The 18,465-nt window shown below is 42.8% G+C and overlaps 1 protein-coding gene across 5 annotated transcripts in view; it reads left to right on the forward strand.

Annotated features, from left to right (window-relative positions):
- Window positions 1–6: 6 nt before the first annotated feature.
- The window catches only part of LOC147495713 (F-box protein At3g07870-like), a 25,731-nt gene continuing 7,272 nt past the window's right edge, over window positions 7–18,465 (forward strand). For 4 of the 5 annotated variants that reach the window (XM_086564374.1, XM_086564376.1, XM_086564375.1 and 1 more), the window contains exon 1: window positions 7–1,981. In XM_086564374.1, the coding sequence (XP_086420500.1) occupies window positions 445–1,728 (1,284 nt within the window). In that variant the 5' untranslated portion in view covers window positions 7–444 and the 3' untranslated portion in view covers window positions 1,729–1,981. Of the gene's footprint in view, window positions 1,982–3,542; window positions 4,079–18,465 lie in introns of those variants that run through there. The other variant, XM_086564378.1, reaches the window with a different exon arrangement.

An 18,465-nucleotide genomic window follows, 5' to 3' on the forward strand; every position in this document is an offset into this window, starting at 1 on the left:
CATCTCTCTCTCTTCTCAACAAATTCTCGGGGATTGTCCATTGTGACGCGTGAGTTGTGACATAAAGCTCTTCTCAATGATGGCATTTTGGAACGGCGGGGTTGTTGGAATCTCTTGATGATTAGTATTTCAAATTACTATTCGAAAAAGGAGTCTTTATTTGTTTTTTGAAACTGACGGACTTCCCTCTATATAAACAAAAACAAAGACTTTGCGTCTATAACAAGAAAGAAAAACATCTCGCCCTTAAAAACAACCCAAGCTACTATTGCTACCCTTCCTCTTTTCTTCTTACTATTAGCCGCCTCTAGAGAGCAGAGCAGCCTGTTCGAGTGCAAGTCAGCCTGGTAAACCATTGTATCCTGTGAGGAAGACGACTTTAATACCAAGATCATTAAAAGGTACGTGATTTTTGTTTCATCCTTCTTTTATACAATTAAAAGAATGGCGGATAGATTACCAAGAGATATTACCACTGATATTCTTTTAAGATTACCCCTCAACTCCCTCTTTAATTCCAAGTTCGTATGTAAAACCTGGCGTACTATTATATCCGACCTCACTTTCCAACTCACCTATCTTTCTCAAACCAATCACCACCCTGACCTCTTACTCGCATGCAGGGTTTCACGTTATAAACTGGTGCCCAAAATATATTACACTCGTATCAATCATGAAAACCTTACTGTTGGTGTTCCGTTTATGGAGTTAACTACTATCATACCCAAAACTGTTGGTGTTCCGTTTATGGATATTAACTCCATGTCTGAAATCTTGATACTAGGATCATGCAATGGACTTATATGTTTATCAAGTATTAAAAGTAAACTTGTTAGTAATAGGGACCATTTGATGTCATTGATGAGAAGGCAAGAACGCAATATGTATGTCCTTCCTATTGATGATCCCATTTATGTGTATAACCCCATTACTCGTGAAAATCAAGAATTACCGTGTTTTGAGTTTTGTAATGTAGGCAAGAATGTTGAACAAGTTGTGTGTGGGTTTGGATTTGATGTTGTTAGGAGGGAATTTAAAGTGGTGTTTGTGTTTTTTTATAAACTTGATGATGGTGAGGATGAGAATGTTTTCAGTGAAGTTCGAGTTTATACGTTAGGTACTGATACATGGAGAAAATTGGATGTTGATGTCCCACACTTGCTTTTTAAGGCTGAGGTAGCTGTTTCGTTTGAGTTTGCTAATGGGTCTCTTCATTGGATTGCCGTGGATGCACGTTCTCCGGTTTCCAAGCCATTTATCTTGTCGTTCAATTTGGGGGATGAAGAATTTTTGGTTTTTCCGACACCCGAATCTGTTGGGATGACTCGTTATGGTCCATTGGAACATTGTGCACTCGGGGTTCTTGATAAGTGTCTTTCTTTGGTGGATACCTCTTCTGGACAGTTTGTTGATATATGGGTTGGGAAGGATTATGACGGGGAGATGTCTTGGAACAAGCAATTTTCTTTGGGGCAAAATCTAATTTGCGATTCGGCTATTGGATTAGTTAGGCCTATCCAAGTTCTGAAGAGTGGTGAAATTTTACTATTTTGTGGCTTAACTGACCTTGTTGCATATAACACCGAAAGCAACCAACGCAGATTTCTTAAATTGGATCGTGATAGCTTTAAGAACCTGGGGACCTATTTTTCCTTTGTAACAGTTCCATTTGTGGGCAGCCTGATATCAATCAAGTCCTTCTTTGAAACGAACTGTGAGGGAAATTAAAGTGTACTGCCTGATTTTGAAACTGGACGAAAGTTGTGAGCTTCAGATAAATCAACTCAAGAACTTGTTGGTGGTGAACTGGGGGATGATGTCGTATTTGTTAAACAAGTTGGAGAAACAAAAGAAGTTATCGCAGACATTTTTGTGTTGGAGCTGCAAATGTGAGCCACATATTATGTAGCAGTGGCAAAGACAACTCTTAGAGATTCAAGCTTTGATGGAGTTTGTAGAATGAGCATGATATGCTATGTAGGTAATGCCCTCCTATATTTCCCTTTTGAAGGTTTTTGTTACGTTCCTGAAAATATTAGTAGAGACTAAATGATTCAAGATAAGGGTTATTTTTATTGCTTCTGTGTAATTTCCCTTACCTATGACTGATGCATGCTTATTACATCTCTGGTTTTCTTTTCTTTTTCTTAGAATAATATATGTTTCTTTTCGCGGCCTTTTTTTTTTTTTTTTTTTTTTTTTTCTTGGAAGTCAGTTGTAAGACCTAACATATTCCATATGCATAAGCATCCAATTTAGAATGATTTTCTAATGTGCTTCTGTAAAAATGTTGAATTTAAAGGCTTTAGCAAACAAAATCTGATATTGAAGTAGTTTAAGGACTATGGTGGTAAATTATTTGTTTATCTATGGAGAAACTGCATGTTGATAAAGTTTCTAATGTTTTTTTTTTGTTTTTGTTTTTTACAATACTACAAACAAGAGTCATACGTACATATAATAGCAGAATTTGGCACCTACTGATGATGCCTTCTAACCATATAGTCTTTGGCACCCCATTCATATAATTATATATTTATATCCATTCTCAAAATGTGCCCCTCACCTGAAAACACCAACAACTCGAAAACATTGTCTTCTATATAAGAAGGTTGATCGATATGTATGGTTTTGGTTTGGATATCTCCTAACAGGAATCAAGAAAGTACTGCTACTGTTTGTTAGACGTTTGATGTCTGAAAACGTTATGAATCAGAGTCAAATTTATACGCTGGGCAGCAATCATAGTGAAGAAGTAAGACTGTACGAGTGACATTTAAGTAAAATGAGACTAGAGTTATGTCATGGTGGGGATGATTATATTACGAAGGATAGGGACGATATTCGTGGATAGACTAAGATAAAATTAGTATACTGCGAGGTGGTGGGGACTGTCGTTAGATAATCACCAGCAACACAATTGGCCGTGAACGATGAAGGAAAGGGAGAAACAGAGTGTTAAGGTTGATGCATCACTATTTGATCAAGCTTTGAGAGCGTAATTGTGTATTATATGTACCAGGTACGTTGTATTTTGAAGAATAAGCAAATTATGTCCTTCAATTGGAGTGTCATTGAGGTTATATATGGATGGACAGTAACAAAGCGATAATCTTTGTTCAGTGCTCTATTTATGTGTTAGTTAGAGGATGGACAAACTGTTTCTAATTGGAAGGGGAAGGAAGAGATTGTATACCATTCTCAGGCGGTTTTGTTAACAGTGCTTTCTGATAATTAGGATCTGAAGGGCGGTTTCTATAATTTGTGGAGTTTGAGGGGCAAAGACCAAAGGGAAGGCAATCAAGGCTAGTGTCAGGGTCAATTACTCAGTCCTGTGTTGAGCATGTAACTAGAGAGCTGCAGCTCGACCATCAGAAATGTAGTATTGGCCTGTGGACAACCCAGTAACTCCAGAACATCGACCATAGCATTCCTTAGGATTGACCATATATTCTCTTAGATGATTTACTTCTGAGTTCTGACAGATTTATTCCCTTATTCACAAACATCACAGTATTGATTTGAGTTATCATTCAATGCAGGCATAAATTGAAGTAGAATTGATTACGAATGTGGAGTTAGTAGGAAAGTCTACCACTCTTTTCTGTCAGCAACCTTTGGCAGATAGGCAGAGCCTATTTGAAAAGGGAGTAAGGGACCATTAAAATTAGGTCGGGTGAATAATTGTCATTTCTTTTGCAATAAGCACTGTTCCAAGCAAAAGTATGAGCGGTTAAAAGAAAGAACATAGATTTTGATTACTGAGCCATGTGCTGGCTTCGAAATTCCAATTGTACCACGGGATTACTAGAACTACAGTTGCACTCTGCAAAACAATGCAGGGAAAAGGTTTAATATCTGTACTAGTTTCTACTCATGAGTTGTAGTATCATGTACATGGAAGTATGGAACTGAGTTCCTACTTGACCTGTGTTGGTTTGAAATTTAAATGGACGATCTTCTCATCATCAGATGAACTTCTCCATCAAAGCATCCTTGATCTTCTGAGATACATCAGGGATTAACACATCATAATTTTGATGTCCTTCTCTGGAATAATAGGCATATATTATTGTGATGTTTTTCAGCATGTCTGTTTACTATTTGTGCTTGCTTTGTTGTAAACAGTTCAAAGGTAAATTTAGCTAGAACAGGGGATGGTGTTTAACTAGACAAGGGATATAGCTTAGTAGTTTTAGGTGTTTCTTCCTCTGATCCATAATCCCTCCCAGAAGGTGTATATATAGTAGTAAACCTTTCACAGTTACAGAAATGGCAGCAAACAGTTCACGGAATTTGCCTCCTTTTTTTGTAGTTTTTAGTTGATGAAGCTTAAATATCCTCTTTTCTAGCTGAAACATTTCCACGAAAACAAACACAGCTTATGTTGCGAAGCGAAGTCGTGGGAAAGTAGGAAAAGTTACTTTGGTACTGTCTGGAACTTGGAATGTTGGATGAATCACGATTAGGCTTTGGGTACCTATAGTGGCTTTCCTAAGCAAAATCCCTAGAGGCTTAACATTTCCGTATTTAGTAACCTAGGCGCCAGGATTTTAGAACTTCAGAACCCCTAATAACAAATATAACTCCACCTCGCACCATCATCAAAGATTTCCACTCTTTCGCTCCATTGTTGTTAGTAGTAATGGACCTAATACCTAGCAAGATCACCACTGATATTCTTTCATGGTTACCCCTCAAATCTCTTGGGCGTTGCAGGTGCGTCTCTAAAACTTGGCGACATTAATCTCGGACCCCAGTTTTCAGCTCAAAACAAAACCACTAGTCTTATCTTGAACGCCATGTCTATCGGCAGACCAGCCATGATCTATTTTGCAGAAAACAATGACCTAATATTATGGCGTTATTAAACCTAGCCCAAGCCCAGGGCTTGGGCTCAAGGCCGTGTTTGGCTAGAGGGAGGCTTTAGTTAGCGCAGTGAAAGAGCGGACTTTTTTCACGCAGTGAAAGGCAGGCCTTTTTCATGGCGACTCACCTGTGGTGGCTTCTGTGAAAAGGAGAAGGGGAGTGGGGAGGCAGGAGGAACATACACTGAGACAAAGAGAAGGAGATGTTTCATTTCGATCGATTTGCTCTTAAACTATGGAAGGACAAGCTCCCTCCTAGTAATGCCTTTACCAATCTAAATTTTCTGTATTGCTCAGATAATAGAAAACAAAAAACTGAGTGGAACTAGTTTTTAAGAAGCTTTAGTTTTTCGGGCAAGCCATCAGCGGGTCTCTCGTCTATGGAATGGTCTACTTCAGTCTCCTTCGTCTCGTAGTCTTCGCTTGTCCACGGGTCTTCCCTCGCAGGTCTACCTACTCTTCTGACCGTGCTTTTGAACTTTTATTTCTGTGTTTGATATATAGTCACTATGCCTTCTTCTGCTTCGGTCCCGGGTTAAGAGTAGGGATGAAGCCCTGCAACCAATCTATTCAAACTTTCCCTTAGCATTCATAATTCATAGTAGGTAATTAGCCTATCTCATCCCGGGCCTGTCATTTCGTCTTGTATTATAATAGGCACCTGAAAGCCTACCCTCTTTGTATGCAACTTCCGTCTCTCTATGTTTGGCTACGGGTGGGGGCGATGGTGGTTCCTGTTGTTCCATACATATAAGACTACTACCGAATAGTTTCACTAAAAGAGATCGTGGTCGACGGAAGAGATTATTCGCCAGAGGATATTGGGCAGAAAGATTAGTCACTGGTGGAAGGGAAGTAGTCCCCTAGCGAACTGACAGAGGAGTTTCGAAAGAGAGGGACATTTCGATTCTTTATGCTTTATGCCGGGAACGAGTGGTGCGGACACTGAAGAAGATTGACAATAAGAGCTTAGGAGTGACCAACGGAAACATTAGTATTATTATTAGCACCTGTAACAGGCGGACCAGCAGGCTAACAAATAAAAATATCTTTCGATCAGAGCCTGGACCTATGCTTTGGTCAATAGTAAAGATGATGCCAAGAAAAAGGAAGCGGCGAAGGTCGTTTACTCTATTCCTCTCAATGTATACTCCTGGCTTAGCTACAGGAATGATTAGCTGACAATAATCTGTTTATGAAGAAGCGAAGGATTCAAACTCGTCATCAGAGTCAGTATTGACTCGATAGCTGGGATAAAAAAAGAAAGAGAGCTATCGCAGGCCGTTCACAGCATCAAGAACGCGCTCTTTGTCCCCAAATACAAGAAATATAAGGATTCGGCCTCAGACTGAGCATCATCAACAATAAAGGCTCATCCCGCTCCCAGCATCATTGCCACCATCGTCGTTGTCAGGAGAGAGAGAAGGACTAGGACGAGGTTTATGATGATTCCGAGTTAAGCCGCATGGCAGCTTTGACCCCTTACTCTTGTATTCGAGGTGCCTACTCAGTCCTATTTCAGCCATTAGGGATAGGGAGGCCTCTTAGAGATAGGCAAGGTATACTGATTAGTCACACCCTTAAAAAGACAGAAAGAGGAAAGAAATAGTATTTAGAATGAAAAGGTTTGATTTGAAGAAATACGAAAATCCAATCCTGAAAGTTAAAGTAGAGACATAATAAATAAGAAGACTTGCTAATAAGGAAAGTAAGAAAGGGAAAGAGGAGCTGCTCGAGCAAGGGAGAGTCTATCAAAGAATCATGTTCCTCTCCTTTTAGTCTATCGTGATGGGTCTGTCGTCCTACGAGGGGTACTCTTCCAGTAAGATAGTTGGGCCTTCCTCTTGTTGTCGACTTCTCTCTTTGAAGCAGCATCCATTCTCCCACCTCACATTGCGTCATTTCTAAATGGGATGAATGATAGAGACTCTAAGAATTGCGCGGCCAGGACCATTAGAGAGATTTTTCCAGAGTTTGAGGGAAGACAGTGTGATGTGAAATACAAGAAGGGATGGGGAGAAATACTTGCGTACATCACCAAGGAGGACAAAGCTCCCTTAGTGTGGGGTGAATATACCAGAGAGCAGATCCTTGAGGTTGCTGATAGCGCAAGAAAAAGAATCAAACCATACCGGCAAAAGAGATCCTTAAAAGGTTAGGGCAGTGCAAAGATTGGTATGATGTGTACGAAGATGAGATTTTGAGTGAAAGGTTAATGCACTCGTATAGCAACATACCGGAGCAGATCCATGAGAAGTACATCTTGATAGATTGGATTGCGTGCCAACTCTGTTTCCAGAGACCCATCAAAACAAGACAGCTTTTCGGTATATGGAGAGCCTAGTGCAAAAAACTCTTGTCATCAGCTATATTGCTAAGGTATTGAGAGTCTATTTACAAGTTCCAGGAAGAATGACTTTGTGGTGGCGGATAACTACTACGATCTGTGGGTATTTGATGAATTCCACGAGCCAGAGGAAGAAGGAAGCTTTGGCCTAACCTCCAACAGAAGCTGGAACAGCATATCACGAACACCTTACTTAAGGTGCTGGATAGACAGGAATGCAGATTGGATACAAAATACGGAAAGATTTTCACTAAAAAAAGGAACGTACCGACCATTATGATTGCAAACCAGATGGCTAGAAGAATCATAAGGGCCTTTCCAAGAGAGATTCATGAGGCTCAGGTTCAGTACCCAGATAGACGAGATAGAAGAAGAGGGAGTTCTAGCGACCTTATGGGGGTGTATCAAGAGAAGATAGCACAAGCTCGGTTGGTCGTAGAAATGAAACAGTTTTAGCTAGTGAAGCTTTAAGAGATAGGGCAAGTAGTCGTAGAAACTCTTTGCTTTGTTGCCGGCTTTCATAGTAAAAGAGTGAGAAAATCAGTTGACTGGCTCACGTAGTACTAGATAGATACTTGACTTCCTTCAGAGAAATGACTGACTCTCATGGTTCGCTACTGACTTCCTTCAGTGAGGACTTACCAATCACTCCATTGGAACTTCGACTGATTCTGCCACAGAACTAATCCCGTGCCAAGTGGCTCAATAGACTCTCTCTTTACCTTCCCCATCTGACCCACTCCTCCTTCTGCGGAATCCCCTTTATAACTAGACTCGTGCAATTTCTAATCAGTGGCTTCCTTCCTTGAGATATCGCCCATCGCCTGAGATGGAGCCTAGCTTTCTGACTGGGCAAGCAGAATGTTGTCCCCAATTCTCCTTCCCTCAACAAATGCTGTTTGCTGCTTACATCCGCGGTGGGGCAGGACTGGCTTGATCCTATTGGCAATGATCTTGGAAACGTGTTCAGTTCTTTATATCACCCCTCATCCTTTTTGCTTGCTTTATGGTGCCTACTAGTCGATCAGTCCAATCTTATCTGCGTTCATCCCCCGCTGCTTGTTCTGCTTTGAATTTCATCTATCTCACTCGTCTGCGGTCAAGGCTTCTTTGTAAAAAGCCTTTCGGTCTCATTGGTCTTCACTTCGATCGCTTTTCTTCAATTAGTCCAAAAGGAAAGCAATTCAAGTCTGCCTTCGGATAGCAATCAAAGCGGATAAGCAAGAAGGCTAGTCCTAAATCAGCTAGCTCGCCTCTAGTCTTCTCTCACGTCATCTTCTGTGCCCCTGTCTTCTTTTCGGTCTATTATGGTAGAAGATGCTGGGGCGTGTAAAGGACAACCCATATAGGCTGGTGGAGTGGCGGCAGGTAGAATCACAAGAGTACGATCAATGGAGGCAGTAGGACTTTTGAGGGGAACTCATTCTTTGTATAACTTACGAATACTCCTTAGTTTAGCCTTTCCCATTAGTCTATGAACTAACTTCGACTTATTAGTCCGGAGTAGTATATAAGCCATTAAGACCGGGTCATTTTTCGGTTTTAAGACATTCGTCAATTAAGAAATCAGCAGTTACAATAGGTGATTCCGTCCTTTCGGCAGGAAGTACTACATAAGATAGCAGTGGTTTCCTACTGTCCATTCGTCAAGAAGAAGTTAGTACATAGCGATTTCCTTTAAAAGAAAAGTATATATTCCTCCCCGGTAGCAGCAGTAGCTTGATACAGGTCCATTCCCAATTCACACCCAGAGGTGATAAAGCTGATGTGTACCCTTATAGCCGCATAGTTGTTGCAAGGCTTTCGTGAGCTAGGTTGCCTCCTTCCTCTTACCGCCTATCACAAAGAGCATCTTCTCTTCCATTCCAAGTTCCAGGATCAGGACTTCAAAGCTACTTAAATCATATCAGCAGGTGCGGGATGTGCTTCTTTCCCTTTAACAGCGGCTTCTGTGCTTTTAGCGGCTTCCGTGTAATTTTCATAAAAGTTGTAATCCCTTCTCCAAAAAAAGACTATATGTACTGTATTGAGGTATTGAGTTCATTCCCCGGGCTTAGTTAGTTCATTCATAGTACTAGCTTAACACTTAAAGCACAGTTGCTATAGCTCCCCTTTTCTCTGTTAGGAGTTGCTTATATGTCAATCTTAGCTTAGTAAGAAGGGGCCTGTTCGAGTGAGTCTTCTGCAAGCAAGAAGGGCAATAGATTTCAGTAAAGATGCTTTAATTTGCCTTTAAGACCTGATCTGTCCAACTCCAGCAATTGCTCTTCTATTTTAGTCTAACATATGGGCTCGTCCTCTGGAAGGGCTACTAGTCTTCACAAGCTATTGATCCACTATATAAGCAGAAAGTGGATTCTTGCTGCAGCTCGTATTTCCAACCTCTTCGTCGAGCTTTGTTGAGCAGTCAGTTGCTTCATTTTTATTTTTCGGGTACTCTTAGAATATCTGCCTTTTAGTCGCCCTTCTTTTTCTCTGTTTCTATGCTCGATTAGCCGTCTTGTTGACCTCCTTTATTTTTTTTAGGTGGGAGAGGGCTTCTAAGAGATTCTATGTGAGACAAAGAAGGGGTAAGCATCGATTTTAGGCTTCTGTTCTAGTTCCAGGAGGGCTTTAGAACTTTACTAATATTAGTCAAGGGTGTCTACGAGAAGGCGGATCTTAGAGATTTCCTCGTTCATGATCTCTAATCCTTTAAGTAGATTGGGCAGGGGTAAGACTATGTATGGCAGGTTCGATTACGGAGAAGTTAATAATCAATGATTATGCGGAGGGTCCAGCAGTAACGAATGACCCAAGCAAAAGGGTCAAGCCTATTAGAATTTGTTATTGGAAAATGAGGAGGAAGCCATCTGTCATGGAGGGCAATCCTAAAAGACTGATTTAGACCTGACGGCTTACTGTTCTTAGCTTCTGATGGTAATTCCAGTCAGAAAGTGTGCGCTCTTCCAAAGCCTCATTAGCACGCCAGTCACTTGACCAAGAAGACCCAAAAAGGTACACAATAAGGAAAGAAAGATCACGTATCAATCGATTTCTGCAACCCCCCTGAGCCATTTGATTGGTAAATCCATAGTACGAGGACGGATCTAACATACGAAAATAGCCCTGGTTGGAAAGGTTGATGATTCCCAATGATGACTTATAGTCACAAGCGGATGTGGTGGTGGATCCAGGGGAACCAAGGGGGTCCTCCACATGTTCACCATCGCATGTCGCGAAGGTAGGAATAATAAAAAAAGGGAATCCCCAGCCATTCTAGGATTGTGTTTACCAAGACAACTACACTGAGTTGACAAAGGAAAGAGCGGAAACCATTTCCTGGAGCTGAGATCATCCTCTATTCTATTGTGAGTGGGCATTCTAATCTTTCTTTGAGTTCTACCCGGACTAGACTCAGTCAGGCATTTACCTATGCTATCTAGAGGGAAGGAATCAATCACTCTACTATTTACTAAAGTCGAGAGTGATTACAGCACTTCTGACTCATGAGGGAGAACATAGTATTGCGGCTTACCCGTTCTCTTAGAGAACGGTTCAACTGGTTAGGCGGTCTGGCGCATTATTCACTGCGCTTTATTTAAAGCAGTGTGCGTCATCGCTTCAACTGGCCTATGGGGGTGAGAAAAGACCCATACGCTGTTGCCAGTGCCCGTGTCCCTTAATCGATCAGGCTACCCTCGGATTCTGCCCTCCAGATATTAATGAGGTGGAAAGGATAGAGCCCAACTTCTTATATACGGATAAGAATCTTCCTTGTCATTCTAATCTTGAGATAGTTCCAATCTCTTCTTTGACTCTCCTATTGTGTAAAGTCTATTATTTCCATCTTCCTACTAGGATAGAGATTAGAACAACAAACTACCTAGCTAGTTGTCAGCATCGTGAACTGCATTGCATCGGCAAGGGCTCCCGATCTCTCTTTTATGGGCAGTTTCCTTCAGATCTGACCTATCCAAGTTAGCCCTCCCAAGCGGACAACCTGGTGGATCATCTGATCTTGAAATTGGTCATCCCGGCTATCCCGATCTTTTCGTCAGGTATCATACGATTATGAGGATTCTGCTATTAACATTCATTCCCTCGCTAGTTGGAATCAAAACCTCACCAGCAGCGTTCATTGAACCTGCTTGCTATCCTTCTATGAAACGAGTTCCTCTTTCATTGACTAAAGAAGACGCTGCTGATAGATGGATATCCATTTGCTGGCATGTTCTATGAATCAAAATTTTGAGTTGGAGGCATCGCTGGGCAAAAAGCCAATTGATTCGGTTTTCTCGAAAGAAACAGAAATCATAGATCCATTTTGTGATCCACGTGACTCAGAGAAGAATCCTCTTTCTTCTCATCCTCACTTGGGTGGTCTGCTAGATCATCTTCTTGTACTTGATGATTCTGTTGTTCCACATCATATTGCATTAATTCTACATCTATGACAGTGTTGTCTTCAATGTCAAGTATAGTAGTCTCCAAGGGTTCACCTTGTTCAAGGGTACAAGGGACTTCTTCCTCATCCAAGGTAGGTAAGGAATTAATAGCAATGAGGCTAGTCTGAGTGTCAACTTCCTCTTCAATCTCATCATTAAGTAAGGAGAAGCAATTACTTACAACCATAGGAGCAGGTGGTTGTACTGCAGAGTTGGTAGGTTCTATAGCATTCACTTGAGCTTCCTCCATGATTGGTACTTCAGTAGAGGTCTCTGCATCTGTAGTAGTAGTTTCTGTGTTGACTATCTCCACTTCAGGGCTCTTTTCTCTCCCTTCAATCACCACAGGGGTGGATTGAGCAGTTTCTCTAACAGTCCAGGTCTGTGTTACCTTGTTGGGGAACTTATTGGTGACATGACCAAATCGATTGCAATGAGTGCAAGCTGAGGGAGTCCAAGGATACTCCACTAACACTGTGTCTATTCTGCCATCCCCCATGTTGAGATCCAGAGTAGTAGGTAATTCATTTTGTCTTGACTGAGCTAGTAGGGAATTCAATTACCTTTACTGCAGGGAAGGGGCCCCAGTCTTATTGCTAACAGTATACTTATGAAAGAACTTTCTTATTATTAGCTTACTTACTTAAAAAAAAGATTCTTGAAAGTAAGTATTGCCGAAAGCAGTCATAATGTTGGAAGAAGTATATATTATGGCAGGGGTGCCAAAGATACGTGCCTGAATGACTGAGAAGCCTTCCCTTAATGCCCATAGTCGTGCTAAGCCCTTTTTGATCGCTCCGCTTGTCAAAGAAACCTCGGATCATGCCGAGAAGGGCCTGTCCCTTTCTATGATATGAGGGGCTGTAAGGATCTTACCCTTTCTTCTTCGAAGACAGGGACGGAATTACGTATAGAAGTTGGAGTGCTCTCGTCCGATTGAAGAGGAGACGAAGGAAATGAAAAAGAAAAGCAAATAACATAACGAGGTAGCTCATTTCAAGATAGATGGATGTTAGAAGGTGCAGAACGTTAGAAGCAAGTGGATTAAAGGAACCATAAACCCAAGCCAGCAAACGGGTGACTACACTACATGAGACTGAATTGGATGCTGACTACACTACATTAGAAAAAAATGCAGCTTAGCGCGCCTTTACATTTTGAAGCAGCTTCGCCTGGGTTGTTGGGTGGGAATAAGAAGGAGAACCAATTCAGGCTTAGTTTCTGCAGATTCAATGCCATGTTCGGGTGAGAGACCAAACCATGAATGAATTCGATCGATCAGCCTACCCGGCTTCAAGGAGATGGGTCGGTTGTGGATAGAGAAGTAGGGCGGATGGATGTGGAGCAGTTGAAGCCTCCTAAGGTACGATTCCCCATGGGTTTGAGGAACCACTCTGGGTGACCGAGAGCTAGCTCCCAAAGCGCAATCCGTCTCTGGAAAAGAACGAATGAGAGAAAGCTACCGATCTCGGCAGTCAGCCGCTTCTGTGGTATCGGACTCTTCTCTCGTTTTCCATCCATTCCATCTCGACTGGGCGGGCGGGATGCTTCCTGTATACTCAAAATAAAAGGACTCGAATAAGAGCTGTGGGCATAGCAGCTTCAACCGAATTGTCCTCCTCTTCTTCGACCAACCTATAATGAGATTTTCAACCCACTCCCTATGATTTATGAATCAAGAAGTCCTGCCTTCGGCTATTCCTTCTATCCTTCCCGGCCGGAGCCAACGACAGGAGGTTATTAGAAAAGCCCTAAATGAGCTAGATGCCCATTTCTCCTTAGACTTTGATTACGTTTGAGGACTCTCACCATAGATTGGTCATTTCAGGTAAAAAACCGTGTTCTTTAGACATGAAAGCAGTTATTGAGTTTTCCAATGTGTGTTGCCTTCCGGAATATCTAGCTAGAGTGGGAGTTTTTAGAACGATAGAGGGCGCCTTACTAAATAGGGGGCTTGCATGTGTTAAGAATAAAGCTAGCCTTTGTTCTGAGCCAGGATCATACGAGAAAAAAGAGAAGGATTAGGACATAAAGTGGTAGAACCGTATCCTTTCTTTCTTCTTCTATTAGAAAAAGGTCTTCGGGAAAAGGGCCGAATCCGCTGCAGATGTTCAGGTAACATAAACGCCTTACTTTCACTCAATAAAGTCTATTTATTCATTTGATTCTTGTTCTGTGTGAAATCAGAGGTGTGAAATGCGGAAGTTGGGATGCTTCTAATTCTGCTTCTTCGTGCCTAAAACCCGGTACCGGGGAGGGAAATCCAGCTAAAGAAGCCGTTGCACCCAGGCTCAAAGAAAATGAAAGAGACGAGACCTCATCCGGAGAGCAGGATTGCTTCTAGCTAGCACAACACAAATAGTTATGGTACTATATCAAAAAAGCGGCCCCTCCTCTCCTTTTAGCCTCACACTTCTTCCTTCCATTGGAAAACCAAGTCGTTGTGTAGCCAAGCTAAAAGTTCATTCCTCTGTGCCTGAGACTGGAGTTTAGTTCGAGGAATTCCCGGCTTTAGAGCAGTTGGGGGGCAAGCAAGCTATTTATTCCATGCAATAAAAGGGATGGAAGCAAAGAGGCTGACTCTCTAAATCGAGTGAAGTGAACCGAGGTACAGCCAAACTAGTTGGCAACTGCCATTCAAAGCAAAAGCGTAATAAGCTATTTAAGAAGAAGAGGAGCTCTACTGTGTCCAGTTCTATCACCCCAAGAGCGTAAGAGATGCGAGTTGGTTTACGTAAGGTCAGAAAGGGAAAGCCTGCCTTGGCCTGGCAATTGCTATGACCAGAATCATTCACCGGGCTTACCTATACAGAAAGAACACTATTTTCTTTTATTTCCACCACTTCTATCTAGTTGTGGGGGGTTTAGAACTGGTATCTTGCTCATCCGACATGGCATGAATATTTGACATAACGGCATTCAATTCCTTTGGATTCATGAACCATGTGAAGAGATAGGGTGAGTGAAAGGACAGCAGGTATAAAACACCTGATGCCGTATCGCTTGCAGCTCCAGTAGAAGGGGGCATAGGTCATAATTTCCTTTCTATTATAAAAGGAAGACCTACAGGTTGAATCCCACAAGCTACGGGTGGTTAGTGAAGTGGAAAACTTCCTCTTGTCCAGCATTTCCATATCCTACACTAGACGTCCCAAACAAGCAAGGGTGGGCTACGATCAGAAAGACATAACTCTTTTTTTTTCATTTAATAAATACGAGCTCATAGTGGAAGCAGAACAGGATGTTCTACTCAAATCAATAGCAGCCCGAACTCCTCTTAGTGACCGACGTCCGCTCCGCTGTTCATTCTATTCTTCCTCTTACGTTACATCTTTACGCTTGTATGCTATAAATTCCTTAGAAGCCATATCCTTCACGAGGAGAGTTCTCAGCAACAGATTCTTCCGATTAACCAGAATTGAACTTATTCCACCGGGCTGGCTTGTCTTCATTATTTAAAATAAGAATCATTCATTCTATTTCCAGTTTTCGCTTATCACCTCTCTCTCATGATCTCATGGATCTCGGACCGTATACCCTTCCTAGTTGTATGATAGGAGTTGGTTGGCTTGGTTCCGATGAAACCAATGAAATGAAATACATCCAGCGAATAACGGAACATAGTACAGGCTTACTTCTTAGCAACGAAGACAATGCGCCAGAGTCCCAGCCAACATTCTTATACCTGCTTGCTGTCCTTTACAAGGCAAGGCCCTTGGCAGATTAGATTGATGTCAGTCCATAAAGCGGCAATCACTCTGTCTTTTGGTTAAAACCTTTCTTTACCATACTTCATATCCAAACGCCCGTGCCACCCAGCATTTTGAGGAGATGGTTAAGAACCCAAGAGATTGTGCCAAACGAGAACATAAATCATATCCGGAAAGCTCTCTACCAAAGGGGAGGCCACGGGATGGGATATTTTCCGGCTACTTCTTTCATCATGTGGAGCCTTCGCTTTATCCCTCGCCACGGGGACAAATAAATAGAATGGCGGGGATGCTAATAAATGGATTGTCTCCTCTGGGGACATAAGCAATCAACGATGCGAGGGAAGAGAGACCTCTTAAAGCGGATGTACTCGAGGTCTATCGAGCACGAAAGTGCCCTTAACTCATGCTTTTTTCCTTTCAATTATCCCTCTTCCCCACGCCTATTTGTTCCCGGGCCCGGAGAGATCACGGAACTTTTTTTTTAAAAAGATGAATAGATAGGGCCGTGATACATTCGGAATATTTAAAAGGTAAATAGACTCTTTTCGTCCCCCCCGCCCAAAGCCGAGGACCTATGTGAATGTTTTGGAATGGGGATGTTAAGCCTTTTGTAACAAGTAGACCCACGATACGGACTAATAGATGTTCCTACTTGCTACTGTAAGTAAGATCTATTCATAGTTGGTCAGTCCCACGGCCGCGGCTTCGGCTTTTCATGAATGTGTTTCCCCATACGCTTATTAGAGTTTGACCCGCCTTTGACTCCGGCTTTGCTTACGAGTCCCTATGAGCCGTTTTTACGACCTTACTTTTTTCGGGTGTCGGGGCCAAAACAACCTTTTAGCACTTAGGCCCCTTTTTTTGGGGCCTGCTCCTCAGCTCATGCATCGGTTTACGAAATCACCCCTGCTATCCCACTTCCTTCTATTCAAAAGGCGAGCAGCCCTTAAACAAAAAGGCCCTGAGCTCTTCGCCTTTATATATTACATAAGCCCTACCCTAAAGTAGGTAGCCCCGAAAGTCTCACTCCACTCATAAGTTGCCGGGGTTGACAATGGAAAAGGCATATGGACCGCGGAGTCATGGGAACGAGGAAAAGTCGTTATTTGTTGGAGGAGAGATGTGAATAGAGGTCCGCCTCCACTCCCCTTTCTCCTCCAACCCACAACCTTCTAGAGAGGCCTATACCTAGCCTAGAGCTAGGGGCCTCAAAACAGATCAAGCAGGAGTTTCAGTCAGAATACTCTACTGTGCCGCCGATCTATTGATTCCATTCATTGCCAAAAACAAGGTGGCTTGCTTTCTTTCAAGCCACACTGGAAGGGAGGGAGGTGTCGGCCTCTCTTAAGGTGGCGGCTAGGGTTGGTTGGGTCTTTGACTTTGACCGCCGCTCTAGCCAAAGAATCTTACGCAATCCTAGAGCTTTCTATTCTTTTTTTTTAATAGAATCGCGTGGAAAGGTCTTGTCAGAGCCTCTTTATATCTTTCTATGTAGATCGCGTATACAGGGGATGCTGTACATGATCCTTTGATCAAGATTCCGTTACTGAGTCTATTTTTGCTTGGGTAATTGATGATCAGATGGATCGGGTAGACGACCCAGCAGAAACATTGATTCTGCCTGAGTATTACCCCGGTTCATTCTCCATATCGGCCTGGATTCCTAAAGCAAGCAAATAAGCCCCCCGATCGAAGATGAAAGCCAAGGCGGGCAGCAAAGGCCATTCTCGATATCAGCAAGATGAATGCCTCTCAAGCCACTGCACTCTCTTGTGCGCACCTCACCTCAGACTCCAGATCCACGTCCCTGATCTTGGGTTTAGCCTGCAAGATACGGCCAAAAAGCCGTGCTCGGCGCCAAAAGCGCTCTTTGCATAGGTGTAGTTCCGTCAGGCTCCCTCCCCTACTAATAGAATGGGTTCCATATGATGTTGCTCCTCGATCTCGAAGCAACAGTATGCTCCAGACAATTATTTAGCTCCTGCCCCTGCAACATATTGGGTCTCCCCCACTGTCTCTACTCCCGCCCGGCTGTGCCAGCTTCTACCTTAGTTTTGTCCTTTGGTAGTGGTGTCTCTACCTTTGCTCCTGGTATTGTTTTTTCAACTCCTGCCTTTGCCAATGATGGTGGAACCAGATCCAACACCTGTCCCCGCTATTGGTTTTGAAACGCCGGGGTGAAACCCAAAGCTAACGCTTCCCTTGTATATGCCGTAGCTTCTCTAAGCCTCTTCGGTCAACTTCAATGGGACCTAGAATAAGCTATTACTATAAAAATGTGCCTACCTTATTTATTGGTAAATAAGGTAAACTCGGTCTCGATCCCTAACAGGAACTAGAAGGGGTGCTCCCTATACTGACTATGACTCTAGCTTTCCTTGTCTCTGGCTCTCCTACCAGCTATGTTTTAGGATTTGCTTTGACTGCTTTCTTAACCCCTGCCTATGGTGCCTTCCCCTCCACTCTAGATGGCTATGCTTTAGCTCTCTCTGCCTTAACCTTCCCACTCCCTCGGGCATCAGGGGTTCTTAAAAAAGAGGCTTTTAAGGGAGTTCCCCGCCTAAGTAGGAGCCCTGTCTAGTAACTAATCCAACTGTCCGGTCAATCGGTTTGTATCTGCTAACGGGACTAAGCCATTCTACTAATAGAATCAATCCTTCCTTCATCAACTGCTCTTCCTTCCCCAACAATCCATATGGGAATCCCGGTTCTTATCAGAGTCGGTCAAGGTATCTGCCCTAATCCCAAGAAGAAGTAAGGCCTTTTGCCAGTCCCTAATGGAAGATTCCATTCACTGGTTTGAGTCATTAAGCTCCCCGCTTCAGCTGTTGAAGCGTAGGGCTGTCTATCCAAGTAATAAAGGCGACCGAGGGAGGAGTGAGCGGCGTCTGTTTAAGCTGTCCTGAAGTCAGTAAGGCAAGAGGTCACCCAAACCCGTGTTTTTTGCTTGAAAAGTGCCACTACTAACTAAGGGATGCTGGAAGTTGCGAGAAGGTGGTATCCCCATCCCAAGTTCTTTTGCTTTGGCCTCTTTCATGCCCGATTTCCTAGAAGTGGAGATGTCCCCGGTCAGTCCGATGGATTTCCTACCAACAGGGGACAGATGAACT

Source organism: Coptis chinensis, chromosome 6 (genome assembly GCF_015680905.1).
Source record: "Coptis chinensis isolate HL-2020 chromosome 6, ASM1568090v1, whole genome shotgun sequence".
Lineage (NCBI taxonomy): Eukaryota > Viridiplantae > Streptophyta > Magnoliopsida > Ranunculales > Ranunculaceae > Coptis > Coptis chinensis.